At 43.2% G+C, this 21,256-nt stretch overlaps 2 protein-coding genes across 13 annotated transcripts in view; one reads left to right on the forward strand and one right to left on the reverse strand.

Moving 5' to 3' along the window:
- cnnm2b (cyclin and CBS domain divalent metal cation transport mediator 2b) overlaps positions 1–21,256 on the forward strand; it is a 132,140-nt gene that overhangs the window by 49,631 nt on the left and 61,253 nt on the right. The window lies entirely within an intron of this gene.
- nt5c2b (5'-nucleotidase, cytosolic IIb) overlaps positions 12,943–21,256 on the reverse strand; it is a 155,192-nt gene continuing 146,878 nt past the window's right edge. For 2 of the 7 annotated variants that reach the window (XR_008962759.1, XR_008962756.1), the window contains 2 exons: positions 15,004–16,639; positions 12,943–14,113 (listed from right to left, as the gene is read on the reverse strand). Coding sequence is in view for 2 of the 7 variants with exons in the window: in XM_057330994.1 (XP_057186977.1) it covers positions 16,351–16,440; positions 16,503–16,639 (227 nt within the window). In the remaining 5 variants the exon portion in view is untranslated. Of the gene's footprint in view, positions 14,114–15,003; positions 16,640–21,256 lie in introns of those variants that run through there. The other 5 variants (XR_008962757.1, XM_057330994.1, XR_008962758.1 and 2 more) reach the window with 5 other exon arrangements.

Here is a 21,256-nt window from a genome sequence, read left to right on the forward strand (position 1 = left end):
GAGCGCATCGGCTGTCTGGTTCAGGATGCCTGGGATGTGTGTGGCTCGCAGGGAACTGATCACCTGCTGACTCCAGAGGAGGAGGTGCCGGGCGAGTCATGTTTAGCTGCCGTGAGCGAATCCAATGATATACGCCACAGCAGCTGTGCTGTCCGACCGGACCAGCACGTGCCTGCCCTGCACGAGAGGTAGTAGCCTCCTCAGTGCAAGTAGCACAACCAACAACTCTAGGCAGTTGAAATGCCAACGCAGGCCCGTCCACCGCCCCGACACTGCTTGCGCGTTTGCACACGGCACCCCAACCCCAAGAAGGTCATGGAGACCAGAGGGTTAGGGTGTGTCGGCAGAAAGCGTGTGACCATACGCCTGCTGCCAGTGTGCCACGCTCTCCAAGGAACTTGACTCTGTAGCCAGTGTTGGAGCGGTCGTATGTGCATCGACCCGAGGGGGACCACCCCCGCCGAGGATGCCATGTATCCCAGGAGCCTCTGAAATTGTTTCAGGGGGATTGCTGACTGTCTGAAAACTTCAGGCAGTTCAACACTGATCGGGTGCTCTCTGTAGTCAGTCGCACTGCCTCTGGGAGGCCGCGTGGGTGCGGGCTTCCTCGTCGTGGGTCTCGCGCCCCCCGCGGGGGGTGAGCAGGGCCGCTCATGAGGACAGAGTCGAGTTCCCTACCGAGAAAGAGGACGCTCTGCACCGGGGAGAGCTTGATCTTCTCAGTTGACCTGTAGCCCCACCGATCTAGGTGCCGGAGCACCAGGTCCCTGTGTGTACACAACAGATCTCGAGAGTGCGCCAAATTGAGCCAGTCGTCGAGATAGTTTAGTACCCGCACACCTCCTTCCCTAAGTGGAAGGCTTCCAAGACCTTCGTAAAGACTCTTGGAGACATTGAAAGACCGAAGGGGAGGACCATGTACTGATATGCCCGTCACTCGAACACGAACCGTCGAAACGGCCGATGTCGAGGGAAGATCGAGACATGAAGTACGTGTCCTTCAGGTCGATTGCCATGAACCAGTCCTGACACCTGACGGACGTCAGGATGCGCTTCTGCGTGATCAACCTGAAAGGCAGCTACTGTGTAGGTGCCTGTTCAGAACACACAGACCCAAGATAGGGCGCAACCCCCGCCTTTCTTGGGGACAATGAAGTACAGGCTGTAAAACCCGCTGAACATCTCGGCTGGTGAGACGGGCTGGATCACTCCCTTCACCAGAAGGGTGGCGGCCTCGGCCCGAAGTACGGGAACATCCTAGCCTCTGACTGAGGTATATCGGATGCTGAACTTGGCGGGCGTGAGGCGACTGGATCGCGTAGCCGAGACGGATCATCTTCCCTAGCCAGCCTGACAGTCTGGGAAGCCAGACAGGCTCCCAGAAATGAGACGGGGACTAAAGGTACGATCTTTTTCATCGTCCTCCCGTGGGGTGATTCGATGGCTAGCAGTACGGATTCCTTGCCGGGGGAGGTCCCCCAGCGAGGAGATCGGCTCTGCTGTTTTTCCTGCCTGGCGACTGCGCAGCTCAACGCTCTGTCTGACTGAGAGTGCTGAGGGCTGGTGTTTATACTCGACATTGCGCTTCGCCATGACGCAACGTTGAGTTTGCCGTTCACCGTCGTGCGGAGGGTGGGAGCGGCTGTGATAACCCAGAGAGAGAGGAAACTCTCCTTAGAGAGTAAGTGGGTGCTAGCCCCCCGGAGGGGGCCAGCAGATGGAGAGACGGGGCAGGATCCTTCCCTATCCAACTTCCCAGCGATGTGGCTGGGGTCGGGCCAATGTGAGTGGGGCCGCAGCAGCTCGACAGTAACACCAACCAGCCCCCCCTTGCCAGACGGGTGCATCGAGAAAGCGGACCTTCTCGGCGTTACTCATCTGCGCAAGGATCTGCCAGAAGAGTTTCTCATGGACCACAAGTGTGGTTATCGTCCGACCCAGGGCCCGCGTGGTCACCTTGGTCGCCCGTAGAGCGAGGTCGGTGGCAGCGCGGAGTTCCTGCATAAGCGCTGGGTCGGTCTTACCCTCGTGGAGCTCTCTCAACTCCCTGGCCTAGCAGGAGCCATAGCGTGGTGAGAGGAGGCAGCTTGGTCCGCCGCAATGTAAGCTCTCGACACCAGAGATGCCGAGACCCCACATGCTTTGGACGGGAGTCTAGGTCGAGCCCCCCCCAGGTGGCCACCGCCTACGGGCACGAGTGCACCGTGGCGGCATACTCCACCTGGGGGACAACGACGTATCCTCCAGCTGTCTCAACCTCGAGGGAAGAGAGGGTGACGGAACTTTGTTTGACGTGAAACGTGCCGGAAAGGGGCGTTCCAGGTCTTACTAAGTTCCTCATGCACTTCCGGTAAACACGGCACTGGGGGCGGGCGCGGCTTGGAGCCGCGCTCAAACCCGAGGCGCCATGTAGCAGCCGCGAGCGCCGGGAGAGGCAGTGCGGGCACTGCAACCCAACACTCACGGCGGCCCGGGAAAGCATAGCTGACATTTCGACGTCCGCTTCTTCCTGGACTCGACCCCCCGAGGGAGGGAGCCCAAGGAATTGTCGGAGTCGGATGGCAGTACGTCACCCCCCGATGCTGCAAGAGACATCTCATCATCACGCATCGTGTCTGAATACGTGATTGAGGAATAAGACGGCGGACCGTCTCCTGGGGAATGGTCAGACGAGCGAGACGAGGTGTGAACGGTCCGTGAGCCCGTGGCTGGTGGATTATCGCTCACAGTCATCCTCATATCACCCTCGCTGCTTGCCCATCTCCCAGCACAATTTCTACACCAGAATGTCTTGGATCTAAAATGGATGACTGTTCATTTCATTTCCTACTCCCCCTCCCACATTCATTCAACATGAGGGTTTGTTATGAAAGTCATCGACCGGCTTTTTTTGAGGTGAGACACACAGATACACACGCCGGATCCTCGCCCCCGACATTGGGTGTGTGGAGAAGATTTGATGATGTTGTAAAGAGGCCAGAAACAAACTGAGTCACATGACAGTTCTTTGCTCAGAAACGGGGAAAGGGCCAAAATCTAGATGTGGAATTCCAGATGTCAAGTTTTTAAATCTGCAGTAGATGGGCTGTCGGCAGGGCCGTAGTCCTGCTGCCACGGAACGGGGAGCAAACGAGGTGGTGGCTGAGTCCCGTGGGAACACAGCCACCTGTGACGCAACGTCTGAATCGTCACCGCCCACAGTGCGGGCAGGACGTATCCACAACATCTGCCCCAGCGTAATGGAAGCAGGCATTGTGTCCGTCCCCCTCCTCGATGAGTGTGTTGCACCCATGAGAACAGCGGGACAAGCCACGCTGGAGAAATTTGCTCTTTTAGAAAAGGAATTTTGCTCGAACACCTCTGGAACTGCCTAGACGCCCAGGGGAGAGTCACTGCAGGAAGGGACCGTCCGCTGTCCATGTCGTAGATTCCAGCAGAAAGAATGATCACCAAGATCGTAGAGAAGCTCATCAGATGCGTATGCTCTGAAGAACAAAAGGTGAATGAATGAGCACGCCGGCTTCCCTCTTATACCCGGTCATCCGGGGAGGAGCCCGGCATGCAAATTTCATTCGCCAATTTTCATTGGCCTTTTCTAAATACTCAGAAGATGATAGGTTCTCAAGACAAACCCCATTCTGTCGGTTCGACACAACGTCGAGAGACCGACAGAAAGGGAACTGGGCTTAGTATGTTGTTAGCATTATTAACATGTTACTGGTTAGCATGTTTGCTATCATGAAGTTAACACGACTAGCATGTTGCTAGCATGATGTTAACACTGTAAACATGTTAACTAGTATGATGCTAACATGATTAGCATGTTTGCTAGCATAATTAGCGTGTTGCTAGTATGATACTCCAAGCCATGAGTGAAACAAACCAACCCCTGTGTCTCTACGGTGTTCTGATACAGAGATATAGGTATTGTTAAATGGTTGCTAGGCTAATGTGTTTGGTTGCTATGGGCGTGGCTCAAAGCTTAATGAATTTCCTGGGATACTGATTGGTTGCCTGAGTAAAATGAGCCCAACCACATGTCTCTACGACACTGTGCTGCAAAGATATCCATATGGAACTTTTGTAATGGAAGTCTATGGGATCGGTTGCTAGGTTGCTGTAAAAGCAGACTGTGGAGGGCTAGATCAGAGTCACCGAAAATGGTGCTGAGGTTTTCGCTGTATACGTTTGTAAGTTCGTCTACGGTGGAAAGTCTGAATGTACTGGAACCACATGTTAGTAGCAAAACAAAACAATAGACAGTAGGAAAGTAAGAGCAAGAAAATTTTTATAAAAGCTTAACGTGGCGTGCCCTCTCGGTGTCTTTGCTTGGTGGAGTCGCACAGGTAGAGTCGCAGGTCTTTATCTCGTCATTCTTGACACGAGGAGGGCTGCACACGGGGCTGCCGTGTCAGAAATCAGTGCTAATATAATACAGGCTCCCTGATTGCTTAATGGGTCAGTGATTGCTCACTTACTCAATTAACAGCTCAAGGCTTCAAAGTGACTAAAAGTGCTAGGTGAAAAGTAACTCAAGCTAGATGGCTATGTGTTAACAACAACTACTTAACAAACAACAATTACGTTAAAAGCAGTGCAGGAAGTTCAATAGTCCTTTGTTAACAAACAGCTGCTAGTCCAGTTCAAGCATACACAGCAAGTTCACTAGAGCTAGCTAGGCAGACAAAATGCTTCTCCCACTTAATGTAGGTTCGCCTCTGGCTAGAGAATATCACGGAACAGGAGGACTCAGATGCAGGAATTAGTGCGAGGAGGGGATTTATTTACAAAAAGGACAAAGAAAACACACAAAAGGGTGAACAGAAAAGGCGGAGCGCTCCTAGCGCCCTCGTCCGCTGGAACAGTGGACAGAGAGGACGGCCTAGCTAAGTCCGACCTAGTGCTCTCTATTCAGCCTCACTGTCCAAAGGAGCGGAGATTAAATCCTCGCCTGAGGGTCCTGGACAGAGTGTAAAAAAGTATTTTAAGCACAAGTAACGCAGCCACAAAATCACACTGCACACAAGACATACCCACGCAGAACGAAAGAAAAGACAGGACTAAATAGGGAAAGGAGAACAAGTAACAGGTGCGACCTGATGGGGCGCGCGGCGCCGTGAGTAGGACTGATTGCTGCCCAGCTGGGAGAGAGGTGACAGGACCACAACAAAAACCCCACGTGCGGTCTTGTCACGGGACAACGGCCAGGAGGAAGGCAAAAACCACGGGTACAGAGCATGACAGAGAACCCCTGGGTTACACTATTGGCTTCTATAACAAACCTTTAGGTATTTAGGTAAATATCACTAGTTTATGATGCTAATTAAAGATGTAATATAAACTAAACTACTATTTGGAACAATTTTCAAGTGTTAAATGTTATATTTTTTGAAAAAGTGCTGCTTTATCCACAACTTTACAGTAGAATTAAAGCCCTGAAAGTCCAAGATAAATTATGATAAATAAGATAATTATTTTCCCCAACATTAGTTTAAATATTTAGCTTTAATGCATATTTCTATGCAGAAACTTTCTATGCAGACTAATTAAACCCAAACCCTCTAATCTAACTAAGAAGAAAAACATAAAAGAAAAAGTCTTCAACGTCCAAGACGTCGTATCTTTTCTGCACTTGTCTATTAGGGATATAACGATTCGCTCAACTCACGATGCGATTCACGATTCTAATCTCACAATGCGATTTATTCACGATTTATTTTTACAAAATGAGTTGAAACAAATTAGAAATGAACAACTTCCTTTGCATTATTTCTTAAATGCTTCACGTTTCTTTGTATAATAAAATTGTTTTATTTCAAATAACAAAACTAAACTGCAATTTTATAACAAATTAATAATAGAAAAAGTATCTTTAATATGAACAAACTAATACTGTCTGTGCTTTTCTTGGATTTTTTTGCATTTAAGAAATATCAGCATGTCCACGTTTAGGTTTGCAGTGAACATGGCGGCCCCTGCTGTTCAAAAAATGTATTGCGATTCTGTTCACACCTCAACCGATTTGAATCGTCACACATTATAATCGATTTCCAACCAGCTCACGGTGAATCGTTACATCCCTACTGTCTATCAAACATAATATTCACAGGTGGCACAAACCCCTAAACCTAATGTGTCTAAACAAAGAACAAACCTAAAATGTGCACCATTTATATCTTGTGACAGAACTACCTACCCCTCGTCATCCAACCAGTGTAACAAATACATCCACAGTTACACTCTGGATGTATTTGTTTCGTACAGGCAGGAAGATTTATTTTCGTATCTCGCCGAGTCATCTCGGGTGTGTCTTCGAGGGCCATGTGACGCAACTTTCTGCAAAGTTTCAGGCTCCTGAGCCCTCCTTGGGCCGCACTGGAGCCGCTGACATTCTCAACCTATCACATTTTCATAAGCTCGTATTGGACACTGTTAAAGAAAGGTCCGATCGACCCAAAATTTGTGTATGTGTCTTGTCACGGGTCCCTTGATTGGGTTCTAAAGTTCCGCGCCCCTCGGACCTCATTGACCTCTCATTTTGCCTAGAAAGACACAAAGAGGTTGCTAATGTACGCTCTGGAATACAGGGGTCAAAAGGTCGCAGGGTCTCGAAATTCGACACAGTCAACCGTCGGGGACTCCCCAATCGGGATCTCGGGTTCCACGGCTCTAGACGCTTCCCGAGAACGATATCCCCCTGGAAAGCAACTGCCTCACGAGGCCTTTGCAGACACAAGTCCCCGTAGAGAACAATGCGAGGGAGTGAGATGTATGAACAATAAGAAAAAATATTTAATTTCATACCCCGACCTAGCCCTATCGGTATGTCGTCGAGAGTCACTTGACGCAACTTTCTGTAAAGTTTCAGGCTCCTGGGGCCTCCGCAGGCCATACGGGAGCCTCTGACACCTGCAACCTATCCCATTCAGGGCTCTAGACTGCAACCAAAATGCTTGCAAATGCGATTGTTTTTTTATAATGTGCAAGGAAAAAATTCACAGGTTTTTTTGCACATTGCACATCTAAAAAAACCACATCTAATAAATTTTATTTATGACAATGTGTAGTAATAAAGTACATATCTAATAATTTAGTTCTGAGTTACTTTTGAGTTTTGAGCTAGCTGATTTAATTAAATTTTATGTGGTAAAAATAAAGAAGGCCAGTTGGTGCGAGTGGTGTAAACGAAATTTTGCACCGCCAAAGATTTATTTAACATTTATTGTGATTTATGAGTGGTGAATGACGCGCTTGCGATAATTGCAGGAAAGAGCGAGCACTCCCTCTGTCTCCAAACTAAAGTGTGTGTTTCACTTCATTCAGTGTTGCGCAGACCGAACAACATAAAAGCACTATGGAACAGAGCGCTCCATATGCTTTTAAAACGTTCTCAAGGAACATTGATGTCATATTCCGATCGTTCTGCGCAGCGTTTAATGAAGTCGAACACGTTGGTTTCTGAACTGTCTCTCTCTCTCACACTTTAATCAAAAGCAAGGTCGGAAGACAGAATCCATATTTCACATGGCACATTCTGAGAATATGTTTACCTGAATTACAGCTGGATGTGAATGTGCTCAAAAACATGTTGCCTTTTCTTCCCTGACAAGTGTTCCGCACATGCAGCTGACATAAAGGAAAAATCCTATCCAGTGAAGTGTTTTCCTTGTTAACTTCTATCTTTTGCGATGTCCTAACAGCTGTGAATAACAAACAGCGCGTCAATGTCCGCTAATGTCCGATTCGTGACATAATGACTCATTTGATTGCACACAGATTGCACATCTAAAGACCCCTCTGTCAAGCTCCTGAAGTTTGCAGACGGCACCACACTGATCGGCCTCATTCAGGACGGTGACGAGTCTGCTTACAGACAGGTGGTCAAGGAGCTGGCTGTCTGGTGCAGTCTTAACAACCTGGAGGTTGACACGCTTAAAACTGTTGAGATGATCGTGGACTTCAGGAGAAAGCCCCCTGTTCTTCCCAAACTCACCATCATGAACAGCACTGTGACTGCAGTGGAGTCATTCCGATTCCTGGGCACCACAATTTCTCAGGATCTGAAGTGGGACACTCACATTGACTCTATTGTTAAAAAGGCCCAGCAGAGGCTGTACTTCCTTCGCCAGCTGAGGAAGTTCAACCTGCCACAGGAGTTGCTGAAACAGATCTACTCTGCCATCATCGAATCCATCCTCTGCACTTCTATAACTGTCTGGTTCAGCTCAGCTACCAAATCTGATCTCAGAAGACTACGGAGGGTAGTCCGGACTGCTGAGAGTATCATTGGTACAACCATCCCCACTCTCCAAGAACTGTACTCATCCAGAATGAGCAAAAGGGCTGGTAAAATCACGCTGGACCACTCACACCCAGCAAACTCCCTTTTTGAACTGTTACCGTCTGGTCGACGCTACAGAGCACTGAGCACCAGAACGACCAGACACAGGAACAGTTTCTTCCCTCAGGCAATCTATCTTATGAACACTTGACATTAAACGCGGAACACACAACTCTATTTTACATTATTTATTCACCAAATTTGCACATATTTTTACCTGTACATACATAATTGTCTATATTGTATATTGTGTTTTTGCTGTTTTGTACATTGCCTATTTCTATATTATTGTATATTATTATTATTTTTTTATCATCTGTGGTCTGTCCTGTTGTTGTCTTTCTGTTGCACTGTGGAGCTTCTGTCACTATAACAAATTCCTTGTATGTGGAAACATACTTGGCCAATAAAGCTCATTCTGTTCTTCTAGTCTATTCTTCTATTTGAACCGATTCTTTTTTTTTAAACAATTTATATGTCAAACACTGAACTCGCGAGACTCACCGACTGAACCCATCAAATCAGTCCCTCAAAACACACCAGAAGACAAGCGTGCTTAGACCATTTAACAAGAATGGTTAGAAAATATTTCGTTTTTAAATTTTATTTATGACAATGTGTAGTAATAAAGTACATATCTAATAATTTAGTTCTGAGTTACTTTTGAGTTTTGAGCTAGCTGATTTAATTAAATTTTATGTGGTAAAAATAAAGAAGGCCAGTTAAAGGGGAATAAAGGAGGATTGTGGGGAGTGACAGGTTATATTTGTGTCAGATAATTTTATAGCCAATATATCACCTGAATATAAAACTAAATAATAACAACTGTATAAAATAACAAATACAAAGTTTCTTTGCATTTATTTTGGATTCATTGGGCTCAGAAGTGTTAAAGTGCAAATATGAAGCAGTCTATAGCCGCCTATTTTAAAAGACAGAACAGAACTATTCATCTGAGGCCATTATGCAAGGTCATTATGATTACTATAAAAAAGGGTGCGACCAAATTATAAGTTGGTGTGACCAACTGAGAAATTGGGTCGCACCAGTGCGACCAGTGGGAAAAATGAGTCTAGAGCCCTGTACTGTAAACCCCATCATGTCCTACCATTTATTTTAGCCTACCCCATTACGGTTATAAAAGCATTAAATGGTTAATAAGGACACTTGACTGGATTAGCATTTGCGCTAAAAAAAAAACATACAAACAGGGACTTTTATTTGAATGTAACCTTAAACATAACATATGATACCACCTTCATAATGCAAACGCTAACATAATTTGAAACTTACTACTTGAACTTGTTCAAATAAATCCGGATGTTTCCTCCTTTTACCACCAAACTTCGTTTTCTTCGTGATATGACTTTAATCTGAAGTATCTCTTTGCGCATCTCTTGTGGATCGGAGCCACGCTTATCCGCTCATAACGTCTATAAAAAGTTTACAACTTACAACCTGTCAGACAGAGCAACAGTACCCGGTTGACCCGGTACGTCTGTGCTACCGGGTCTTATGAAAATTAGGTATCGGCAACTTTTTTATTTATAGGTACCGACTTGTACCTGAAATACCGGGACTTTTGACAACACTATGTCCAGATGAGCACAGTATTTCTCAGAGTGAAAATCATCCTTGTCTTTCATGCTCTGTGACTAAAGGAAAGTGTGTTAACCTCCCATTCTTTAGATGTGTAATCCAAACACTGAGTTTAGACTTGAAAGCATTCACTGCACTGCACTAGATATTATACCTCAATGCGATGATGTCACCAATCACCATCTTATAATGAACACTGCGCACTGCAGAAATCAGCTGTATAATTCGTTATCGACAAGGTAGAACAATTACCTCGACTACTAAAGATAGTTTTGCAAAAAACTTGCCAGATCAGACTCCTTTAACAACCTTACAAATAAATACAGAATTGCTCGATGACATGACCAGCATCATGACACTATTTTCTCTAACATATTAGAAGCTGTCGCAACGATGAAGTAAAAAAAGATTGAGAAAAACATGGCACCATGGTACAATAGCACCACTCGTGCCCTTAAAAGAGAAACACGTAAACTGGAGCACAAATGGAAACAAACCCAATTAGAGGTCTTTAAAATTGTGTGGAAAGAGAGTGTAAACTGTTATAAAAAGGCACTAAAAGCAGAAAAGAGCACCTCCAAAACCTCATAGAAACTAACAAAAACAATCCATGTTTTTATTTAGTACAGTTACTAAATTAACAAATAAACAGACATCACCTGACCTAGTTATTTCGCAGTACCTTGTTAGCAATGAATTCATGATTTTTTTTACAGAGAAAATCGAAAACATACGAGACAAATTAGTAAAAACTCAACCTCCAAGTCTGTCAAATGAATTAGTATCAACCATCGCCCCAAAAGAAAAGCTACAATGTTTTTCACCTATAAAACAGGAATATATTATATCTTCCTATAACACAGGAAGATATATTATCTTATTGCATCATCTAAACCTACAACATGCTTATTAGACCCCATACCAACTAAATTATTAAAAGAGTTACTACCTGTTGCAATTGAGCCAATTTATAACATTATCAACTCATCAATTAATATAGGTCATGTCCCAGGACCCTTTAAGCTGGCCGTCATTACGACTCTTATCAAGAAACCAAACTTAGCCCCCAATGAACTAGGAAGCTATAGACCGATTTCAAATCTCCCTTACTTGTCGAAAATACTAGAAAAAGTAGTGTCCACTCAGTTGTGCTCTTTCTTACAAAATAATGACATACACGAAAAATTTCAGTCAGGCTTTAGACTGCATCATAGCTCTGAAACTGCTGTCATTAAAATGACAAACGACCTGCTTATAGCATCAGGTAAAGGTAACATCTCACTCCTGGTCCTGCCTGACCTTAGTGCTTGACCTTAGTGCTAATGATACTGTAGACCACAAAATACTTTTACATCGCTTACACAATTATACCGGTATTCAGGGACAGGCACCACAATGGTTCAAATCTTACTTATCAGACAGATATCAATTTGTCCATTTAAATGGGGAATCATCAAATCTAACGCAAGTAAATTATGGATTACCTCAGGGATCGGTTTTAGGACCCTTGCTATTCTCCATATACATGCTGCCCCTTGGCAAAATTATTAGAAAACATGGAATTAGCTTCCACTGTTATATACAGTAGATGATACTCAGCTATATATCTCATCAAGACCAGATGATTCCTTCCAGCTATCTAAATTGGCAGAGTGCATCGAAGATATAAAACATTGGATGACTAGTAATTTCCTTCTTTTAAACTCTAATAAAACATAAATATTACTTATCGGACCAAAGACACGTGAGCAGAATATTTCGGATTATGACCTGCAAATTGAAGGCTGCACTGTTACTCCAACAAATACAGTTAAAGACCTAGGTGTTATATTAGACCGCAACCTGTCATTTGGAAATCACGTCTCAAATGTCACAAAAACAGCCTTCTTCCACTTTACAAATGTTGTCAAATTACGAAATATTCTGTGTTGCTGAAGCAAAAAAGCTTATTCATGCATTTGTGACCTCAAGACTTGACTACTGTAATGCACTGCTTAGTGGTTGTCCTGCATCATCAATAAACAAACTACAGTTAGTTCAGAATGCAGCTGCCAGAGTTCTAACCGGTCCAGAAAATACGATCACATAACCCCAGTTTTATCAACCCTTCACTAGTTACCCATTAATTATTGTATTGACTTTAAAGTTATTTTAATTACTTTTAAAGCCTTAAACGGTTTAGCCCCTACCTACATAAAAGAGCTTCTATCTTATTAAAACCCATCACGCTCTCTAAGATCTCAAAACTCCGGACTTTTGATAACACCTAGAATAACTAAATCCACCAAAGGGGGTAGAGCTTTCTCATACGTAGCACCTAAACTCTGGAATAGCCTTCCCGATACTATTTGAGGGTCAGACACACTCTCCCAATTTAAATCTAGATTAAAGACACATCTTTTCTGCCAAGCTTTTTCAACCAAAAAAATTATTAATTAATGAACAGCAGCTATGCTAATTATTCACATTCTGCCCTCCTCCCCCGCCTCGGGATGCCCATTCTGAGGTAGGGAGACATTATGCCAGGACCAGATGAACGTCATATGCCCATCCCTAACTAGAGATTACGCCAGCTCCATCTGAACATCCCGTGCCATCCTCCTACGAGAGTCTGCACTGCAAAATTGCCGGTGTAAAAGAAACACCCACAGTGTCACATTTTACACCGGAAAAGTGTCTATATGTGTCCACACTATGGGGTGTAAATGTTACACTTTTGATAGTGTTAACTTTTTTACACCGAATTAATGTAACTGTAACACCCAATGAATGTAACTTTAACACGTGGTGTTAAATTTTAAACCACCTCAACACTGTGCAATGTTATTTTTGCACTACGCTGGTGTTAGCATACAAATACAGTCTTAAAAATGAACTCCTCTTTTAACATCAGTGTAATATAAATTCAAAAATGGTGAGTGTTCTAAATACTAATTATTGGCAGTACTTTCATTGCTTTAAATAGTATTTCTGTTAATATGCAAAAAGGATAAATAAGTAAGTACTGCACAACCTCTTTTTATTGAAGTACACCAGATTTAACATTCACAATCAGATACATAATTTACTGCATATAAAAAACGACAATATCTTATTCGCGCATCACAATCATATAAACACTGTCCATCAGGTCTATAATCATACGCTCAAAAAAGAAAAATTGTAAAAATAGTAACCACCTCAATACATACTCATTTAAATACACTGCAGTTACATAACTGACTAAAAATGCTTGCTTATTCTTTACAAGAATACCGATCATCTTACTCAAATGAGACATTTCATTTTCAACAGCAAAGCAAACAGTATTCAGGTCCATAGTTTTCAACCCAAGATATAGTAGAAAAAGATGACACACTCAAAGTTTTAGTTAAAACTTAATTACCTTCCAGACTGCAATCTGAGATTTCATGAACAGATCCAAACTGAAATCTTTTAAAATAAAAACTCAAACAATAATCTATACCGTTAATACTGTAAATAATGCAATGTTCAGTGAGTATTATACAAGGCATAAATAGCATTTAGGCCAAGAAGAATTAAGAACAGGGTCATTGCATGATCATGAGGATGACAAGTTCTTCCATTGCACTAAATATTGAACCATATTTTCAGATACTACTCCAGATGAAGTAATACAAATAGCTTCTGATTTTCAACAGGTGTTTTGAAAATGACTGCAGGATCCTCACTTTGTGTATCAGAAAGAGAACAATGACACTACTGCCACAATTCTCAGCAGTACCAAAGGCTGCACAGTCTTAACACACTCCTAAAATGTGTCTTGAATCCATATCTGTAAAACAAAGATGAACTTGAAGAACTTCTGCGGTTTACCTTGCAAACATAGCATGAGAACATTAAAGCAAAGTTCTGAAATAAGGTTGAACCTCAGTTTTGCATTCTCACTTTAGTATTCTTGACCCCTTGGACTAGAATTCCATGCACGGTTGTTTGAATAAATGTGTAGAAGTTGAACAAGGCCTCATCATAAGACACAGCAAAGACAAAGTGTGCCTTAAAGAGTTTGTCCAAGGCTGCAGGGGCCTGGATCATGCAGGGCACTCTTTTCTGGTCCAGGTTGATATAGAACTTCTGGATGCTACTTTCCCCCAACGTAGAGAAGGAAGGTCTGTGTCAATCCAACTCGGTTAATGAGCATACCATCCCCACCTGTGTGTGTACACAGCAAAACATTTTAAACAGTGTTTTTATTCAAATATTCCAGGTGTCATTTAACAAAAAGCTTTCCATTCCTTAAATGTAGGTGGGGCACATGTACACATCTTAAAGATTGGCAACATTTTACTATAAGCTTCAATGTATATTTATATTTTATAATTCAATTCAATTCAATTTTATTTATATAGCGCTTTTCACAATGTGCATTGTTCCAAAGCAGCTTTACAGGAGCAAATAAGAAAAACACAGAAAGGTAAAACACAGCACAGTGCATGGTGTTTATAGACCAAGCAAGATCATTATAATAAATAATATCTAATAAATAAATAAATAAATAAATAAATAAATGCAGTCTCCCGGTGAGCAAGCCAACACTGCACTGCTCTGCTGTGGCGAGGAACCCAAACTCCAATGCTGAATAATGGAGAAAAAAAAACCTCGGGAGAAACCAGGCTCAGCCGGGAGGGCCAGATCTCCTCTGACGTGTCATGGCTGCACTCAGTGACCCCGACCAAAGCCACCGAGCAACGTCCACGAAGAACAGGGAGAGCCCACGAGCCGCGACCCAGGAAGCCCCACCCGCCGAAACCGTGCAGGTCCAACCCGGTCTCATTCCGCGATCAACAACAGACAACAGAGGAACAACCAGGGAAAAGTAGTAATGGCATAATTAACTTTATTCCTCTGTTGTCCGACATCGACCACAAAACAAGACCAACCAGACCAGATCCACACAGTCCCAACAAATGAAACGCCCCGAACCACAACCAACAAGCCCCCCCACTCCCCACAACACCCACCCAGCTACCTCCAATCAAAGTCACTGAGTGCAGCCATAACTTCAAACTGCTGTCGTGTGATGTAAGTTTAGCATTAAATACCAAGTATTGTAAATTTAGCATTTATGTGACAGGTAGTCCGTCTTTGCTCTCGGCTGGGGATGGAATTGTCTGAGCTGGGCCGGCCAGATGGTCGCCTTTTTCTTGGGTGGTGATGGAATTGCCTTGGATGGAGCTGGATGGTCAGTCAGTCCGCAGGCTCTCGCAGGAGGATGGCACGGGATTTTCAGATGTAGCTGGCGTAATCTCTAGTTGTGGATGGGCATATGACGTTCATCTGGGTCTGGCGGAATCTCTCCCTACCTCGGGATGGGCATCCCGAGGCGAGGGCAGAGACAGAAAGAGAATAATTAGCGTAGCTGCTGTTCATTAGCTATGTATTAGTGAATGCTTGGCTGAAAAGATGTGTCTTTAATCTAGATTTAAATTGGGAGAGTGTGTCTGACCCTCGAATAGTATCGGGGAGGCTATTCCAGAGTTTAGGTGCTACGTATGAGAAAGCTCTACCCCCTTTGGTGGATTTAGTTATTCTAGGTGTTATCAAAAGTCTGGAGTTTTGAGATCTTAGAGAGCGTGATGGGTTGTAGTGTGGTAGAAGCTCTGTTATGTAGGTAGGGGCTAAACCGTTTAAGGCTTTATAAGTAATTAAAAGAACTTTAAAGTCAATACGATACTTAATGGGTAACCAGTGAAGGGTTGATAACATTGGGGTTATGTGATCGTATTTTCTGGACCTGGTTAGAACTCTGGCAGCTGCATTCTGAACTAACTGTAGTTTGTTTATTGATGCTGCAGGACAACCACTAAGCAGTGCATTACAGTAGTCAAGTCTTGAGGTCACAAATGCATGAATAAGCTTCTCTGCGTCAGCCACACATAAAATATTTCGCAATTTGGCAACATTTCTAAGGTGGAAGAAGGCTGTTTTTGTGACATTTGAGATGTGATTTTTAAATGACAGGTTGCTGTCTAATATAACGCCAAGGTCTTTAACTGTATTTGTTGGAGTAACAGTGCAGCCTTCAATTTGCAGGTCATAATCCGAAATATTCTGCTCACGTGTCTTTGGTCCGATAAGTAATATTTCTGTTTTATTAGAATTTAAAAGAAGGAAATTACAAGTCATCCAATGCTTTATATCGTCGATGCACTCTGCCAATTTGGATAGTTGGAAGGAATCATCTGGTCTTGATGAGATATATAGCTGAGTATCATCTGCATAACAGTGGAAGCTAATTCCATGTTTTCTAATAATGTTTCCAAGGGGCAGCATGTATATGGAGAATAGCAAGGGTCCTAAAACCGATCCCTGAGGTAATCCATAATTTACTTGCGTTAGATTTGATGATTAGAAATCGCGATCTCAAAAAACCGGTGGCGGCGGTTGGATCATCGCTCCTGGCTCGCGCCTTTCGCCGTAGGTGTGCCGGTGCAGGAGTGAAGTTCATTTGGGCTGATCGTGTTCTCGAAGCCTGGGCTCTGTGCAGAGAAACACGCGGAGTAGAAGTGGAAGGAGTATTAAAATCGTGATGAAAACTTACCGCGGATTTGCAAGCGTCAGCTCTGGATGTTTCCAGCGCCGTTTTTCGTTCTCGCAGGCGTGTCTGCTTCTCTAGTAGATCCTGGATCTGCTTCTCCACAGCCTCCAGTTCTGACTGAAGTGCGATCGTTTCCCCATCTGCACACAGAGGTACAAACACATCTGAAACATTAGCCATTAGTGATGTAATAATGAGAACAGTGTGTTAAGCAGTGAGCAGGCAGGCTGGGAATGCTAACAGCCTGAGGCTAATAGCGAGTGATCCGATAAAAATAAATTATCGGCGTGATTAAGGACGATTTTTGGTATGGGATATACTTAAGGATATGTTTTACCCTCGGTGAATAACAATTTAAAACACAAGTCTTAAGATATAACAAGAATAAACAATGTATTAAGAATAAGTTTGAAAGAGCTCCGACTCAAACCACGCGCTCTCAGCAAACAGGACAACAATTACATATTTTTACAACATGTGTTTATCTTAAAACAAGTCAAAGTGACCTATTAGTCAGATATGGTAACCCATGCCCGAAATGTGACCTCTGCATTTAACCCATCCAGAGAGTAGTGAACACACGCACAGCAAGTGGTGAACACACGTACACCCGGAGCAGTGGGCAGCTATCACTGCAGTTCCCGGGGAGCAAGTAGGGGTTGGGTGCCTTGCTCAAGGGCACCTCAGTCGTTACCCGCCAGCCCTGGGAATCGAACCGGCAACCTTCTGGTCATGAGTCCGACTCTCTAACCATTAGGCCACGACTGCCCCAAAAATCATTTCCACCACAGCACAAATGCAATGAAGTTCAATATTACATTTTATAAAAACATTAAACAGTCTTCATTTAACATATCACCAAGTAAAACAAAACAGTAAACATTTTGAACGCGCAACAGCTCGTTAAAAGCCAATGCGGGCAGAACCTTTAATGTAATATTCGTTTTCAAAGTGTACAGTTGTTTTTGATTTTAAGCTGATTTACAAAGATCACCATGAGCGATCATTTTACACTAAAAGCGTGTCCGTCTTCTAAGACGGTGTGGACCGATTGGCGGTTCGAGGCTTGCTCGGAGTGGGTGTAAGTCCTGTGACAAGCAGCTAAACCAGAATGAATGATATAAAGCGACAACAGAAGGCCTACACACTGTCTTTCAGCCAATACGAGAGGGCTAAGGTGACACAATATAACTATTTTTATAATTATAAATGAACGCGGATCGGAGAAAGTAAACTGCAAAAGGCGAAAATGTAACATAAATTATTATTAATGAGCTAGAACAGAGGCCATGTGAAGACGTGAACGAAAAAACATAATTGCCAAAATATGCAGTTTATAGACCGTTTCATCGTTATTAAATAAAAGTGTGACGAAATAGGGTATTGACCTGCGTTTAAATGACAAGCATTGGAATGTTTTAATTCTCTCCATGTCAGTGGGGAACAGGCTTTTAAAAACATATTCCACTTCTCAGTTGACGGGGGATGGGATCTAGGAGAGGTGTGAATGACTCGCTTTTTGAAAGAGCAGAGTTTAGAATTGTAGCGGTTTTAGCTGCATGTTAAAATAATGATGAGCTAAGCTCACCAAATATGGTTCTCCACCAGATCTATCAAGATCACATCCATGAAACGAGTTATTTAAAACATCAATTTCAGTCAAGGAATTAGTTTAGCTCAAAGGAAAATACGTATAATAATTAGGACTGCAACTAATGATTATTTTGATAATCGATTAGTTAGTCGATTATTTTTTCGATTGATCGATTAATCGGATAAAATGTAATTACATCTTTTGCTTAGAATAAGTACATCAGATATGGCAAACGTACACACAACTGAACTCATTAGCCTTCTCCCAAAATGTTGTGAATGTCTCCATAATTAATACACCTGGTGAGTTGATTCAGGTGTGTCATATTAGAAGCAACTGACAATAGTCTCTCCCAAACGTGGGAGCGAGGGGAGGGTCGGCCAAGGAAATATTTTTTTTTGTGCCATGAAAAGTGAGATATTTGTCATTCAAATGTAGTGAAGTACAGTAAAAAGTAAACAGAAAAAGTAATACTTAAGTACAAATACTCAAAAAGTGTACTTAAGTACAGTACTCAAGTAAATGTACTTCTTTACCCACCTCTGAACTAAATAAACCACCAAATCAGGGTATTTAGCCTATTATGTACTTTGCAAAGTGCAAACGCCACAAATTGGGTTTTACTAATATAATCTTTAATTTTGTCATTTAAACACCTCTCCCCTTTAAACTTTAAAACTGTGCAGCTTGAAGAGATGCATGCAAAACACGTCTGACTTTAAAACTGCGCACCTCGCGCTGCACGGAGAGACACGTGTGACTTTAAAACTGCGCACCTCGCGCTGCACTGAGAGACACGTGTGACTTTAAAACTGCGCAGCACGGAGAGACACGTGTGACTTTTAAACTGCGCATCTCGCGCTGCACGAAGAGACGCATCCACGGAGAACCACATCTGACTTTAAAACTGCGCACCTCGCGCTGCATGAAGAGACGCATCCACGGAGAACCACATCTGACTTTAAAACTGCGCACCTCACGCTGCACGAAGAGACGCATCCACGGAGAGACACGTCTGACTTTAAAACTGCGCAGCTCATGCTGCACGGAGAGACACATCTAAAACGGTAATTTTAAAAGGGAAGAAGATGCGCTTGATTTATAACTGCGCAGCTCGCAAGTGACGTCACAGACCAACTAATCGATAATGAAATTTGTTGACAACGAATTTCATTATCGATTATTATCGATTTTATCGATTAGTTGTTGCAGCCCTAATAATAATCGTTATTAAATATACATATTATACAGTCTCTGATTAGTAATATAAAGCATAACAATACTTGTATGCATTCGTCCAGCGAATGCATCAATGATATTATAAACTTTACATTATCTCTTGGCCATAAGTAACGTGACTTTACCAAACAGGATTTAGAGCAAAGGTAGCGTAATCAAACACAGTTTAAGTGACCAAGTATATGAGCTGAACACAGAAAACCCCTTACAGGTGAATATATATGGTTGTTTATTAAACTCTACATGGTAAACATAATGACAATTTCATAAACAAACAAAACAATGAAACAACTTCTCACAGAGAAAGACTGAGAAGAGAGAGAGAGAGCATGGCAGCGATTTCTGAACACCAATCTTTAACAAAGAGGTACAAACTTAACGCAGCTATTCTATATATAGAATCGGATACTTTCGAGCTCTGTGCTGGACCAATATCCGTATGCCCGTATGCACAAGTTCCTATTTGTCAGAGAAGTTTCTCTGGACAGCCTCAGATGTTAAGTTCCAGGTAAGACAAAACAGAGAGAATTCTCACCTCTGCTTTGAAGCTTAGGAGTCGTAAATATCCCACGGAGAAACAAAAGGGTTATCAACACTTTCAGGAGAAGAACAAACCTAAATCCAGCCCCCCTGGAGCCAAGTCTGACTCCGTCCTGGTTTCTTGATATCAACATCAAAAGACCAAAAGAGAGTGGAGGGGGTTTAGGCTCTTCTTTTAATGATTCCGACCATTTGTCCTATGTAGAGTCTCTACAGAATTAATGTCTTACCTGCAGGGTGACAAATAAATGTAAGATGCCGTAACACTGATAAGAAACTTAACTCCAAACATAAACGAAACATCTTTGCCAAGATATTGTCGCTGTCGGGCAGAAACCTCCTATGTCCAAATTTGGTCAATTTCATATTTTTTCACAAATCGATGCTATTGGTCAGTCCCCATGTGGGTCTGTTATTTTTACAAATTATTAACCAATCTAAAGTGTTGAAAATAGCTTGAGAGCAAATATCTTAACTCCATTGGACACTTCAACTGTCTGAGAAGTCTCGTAACTCCACCTCTTCTTCACTCCGTGGGAGCCTCTCGGCATTACGTCTCCTGATTGAAAGTTTTTTAGACCAATGGTTCTCAATGGGATACTTTGGGGTACTGCAAGGGGTACGTGAGAGAAACTGACATTTTAGAATAAATAATGAAAATCAATAAATTATGATAATAGTATTTTTATATGAAATTAGGACTACACAAAGATGCATTAAAAATAAATTCATCCATTTAAAATGCATTTCAAGTTCCCTTTCTGTCGGTCTCTCGACGTTGTGTCGAACCGACAGAATGGGGTTTGTCTTGAGAACCTATCATCTTCTGAGTATTTAGAAAAGGCCAATGAAAATTGGCGAATGAAATTTGCGCGTGCTCATTCATTCACCTTTTGTTCTTCAGAGCCTACGCATCTGGTGAGCTTCTCTACGATCTGGATGATCTTTCTTTCTGCTGGAATCTACGACGTGGACAGCGGACGGTCCCTTCCTGCAGTGACTCTCCCCTGGGCGTCTCGGCAGTTCCGGAGGTGTTCGAGCAAATTTCCTTTTCTAAAAGAGCAAATTTCTCCAGCGTGGCTTGTCCCGCTGTTCTCATGGGTGCAACACACTCATCGAGGAGGGGGACGGACACAATGCCTGCTTCCAGTACGCTGGGGCAGACGTTGTGGATACGTCCTGCCCGCACTGCGGGTGGTGACGATTCAGACGTTGCGTCACAGGTGGCTGTGTTCCCCGGGACTCAGCCACCACCTCGTTTGCTCCCCGTTCCGTGGCGGCAGGACTACGGCCCTGCCGTCCGCTATGGCAAGCAGCGAGGGTGAGATGAGGATTACTGTGAGCGATAATCCGCCAGCCACGGCTCACGGACCGTTCACACCTC

The sequence above is a fragment of the Triplophysa rosa genome, linkage group LG4 (genome assembly GCF_024868665.1).
Source record: "Triplophysa rosa linkage group LG4, Trosa_1v2, whole genome shotgun sequence".
In the NCBI taxonomy this organism is placed as follows: Eukaryota; Metazoa; Chordata; class Actinopteri; order Cypriniformes; family Nemacheilidae; genus Triplophysa; species Triplophysa rosa.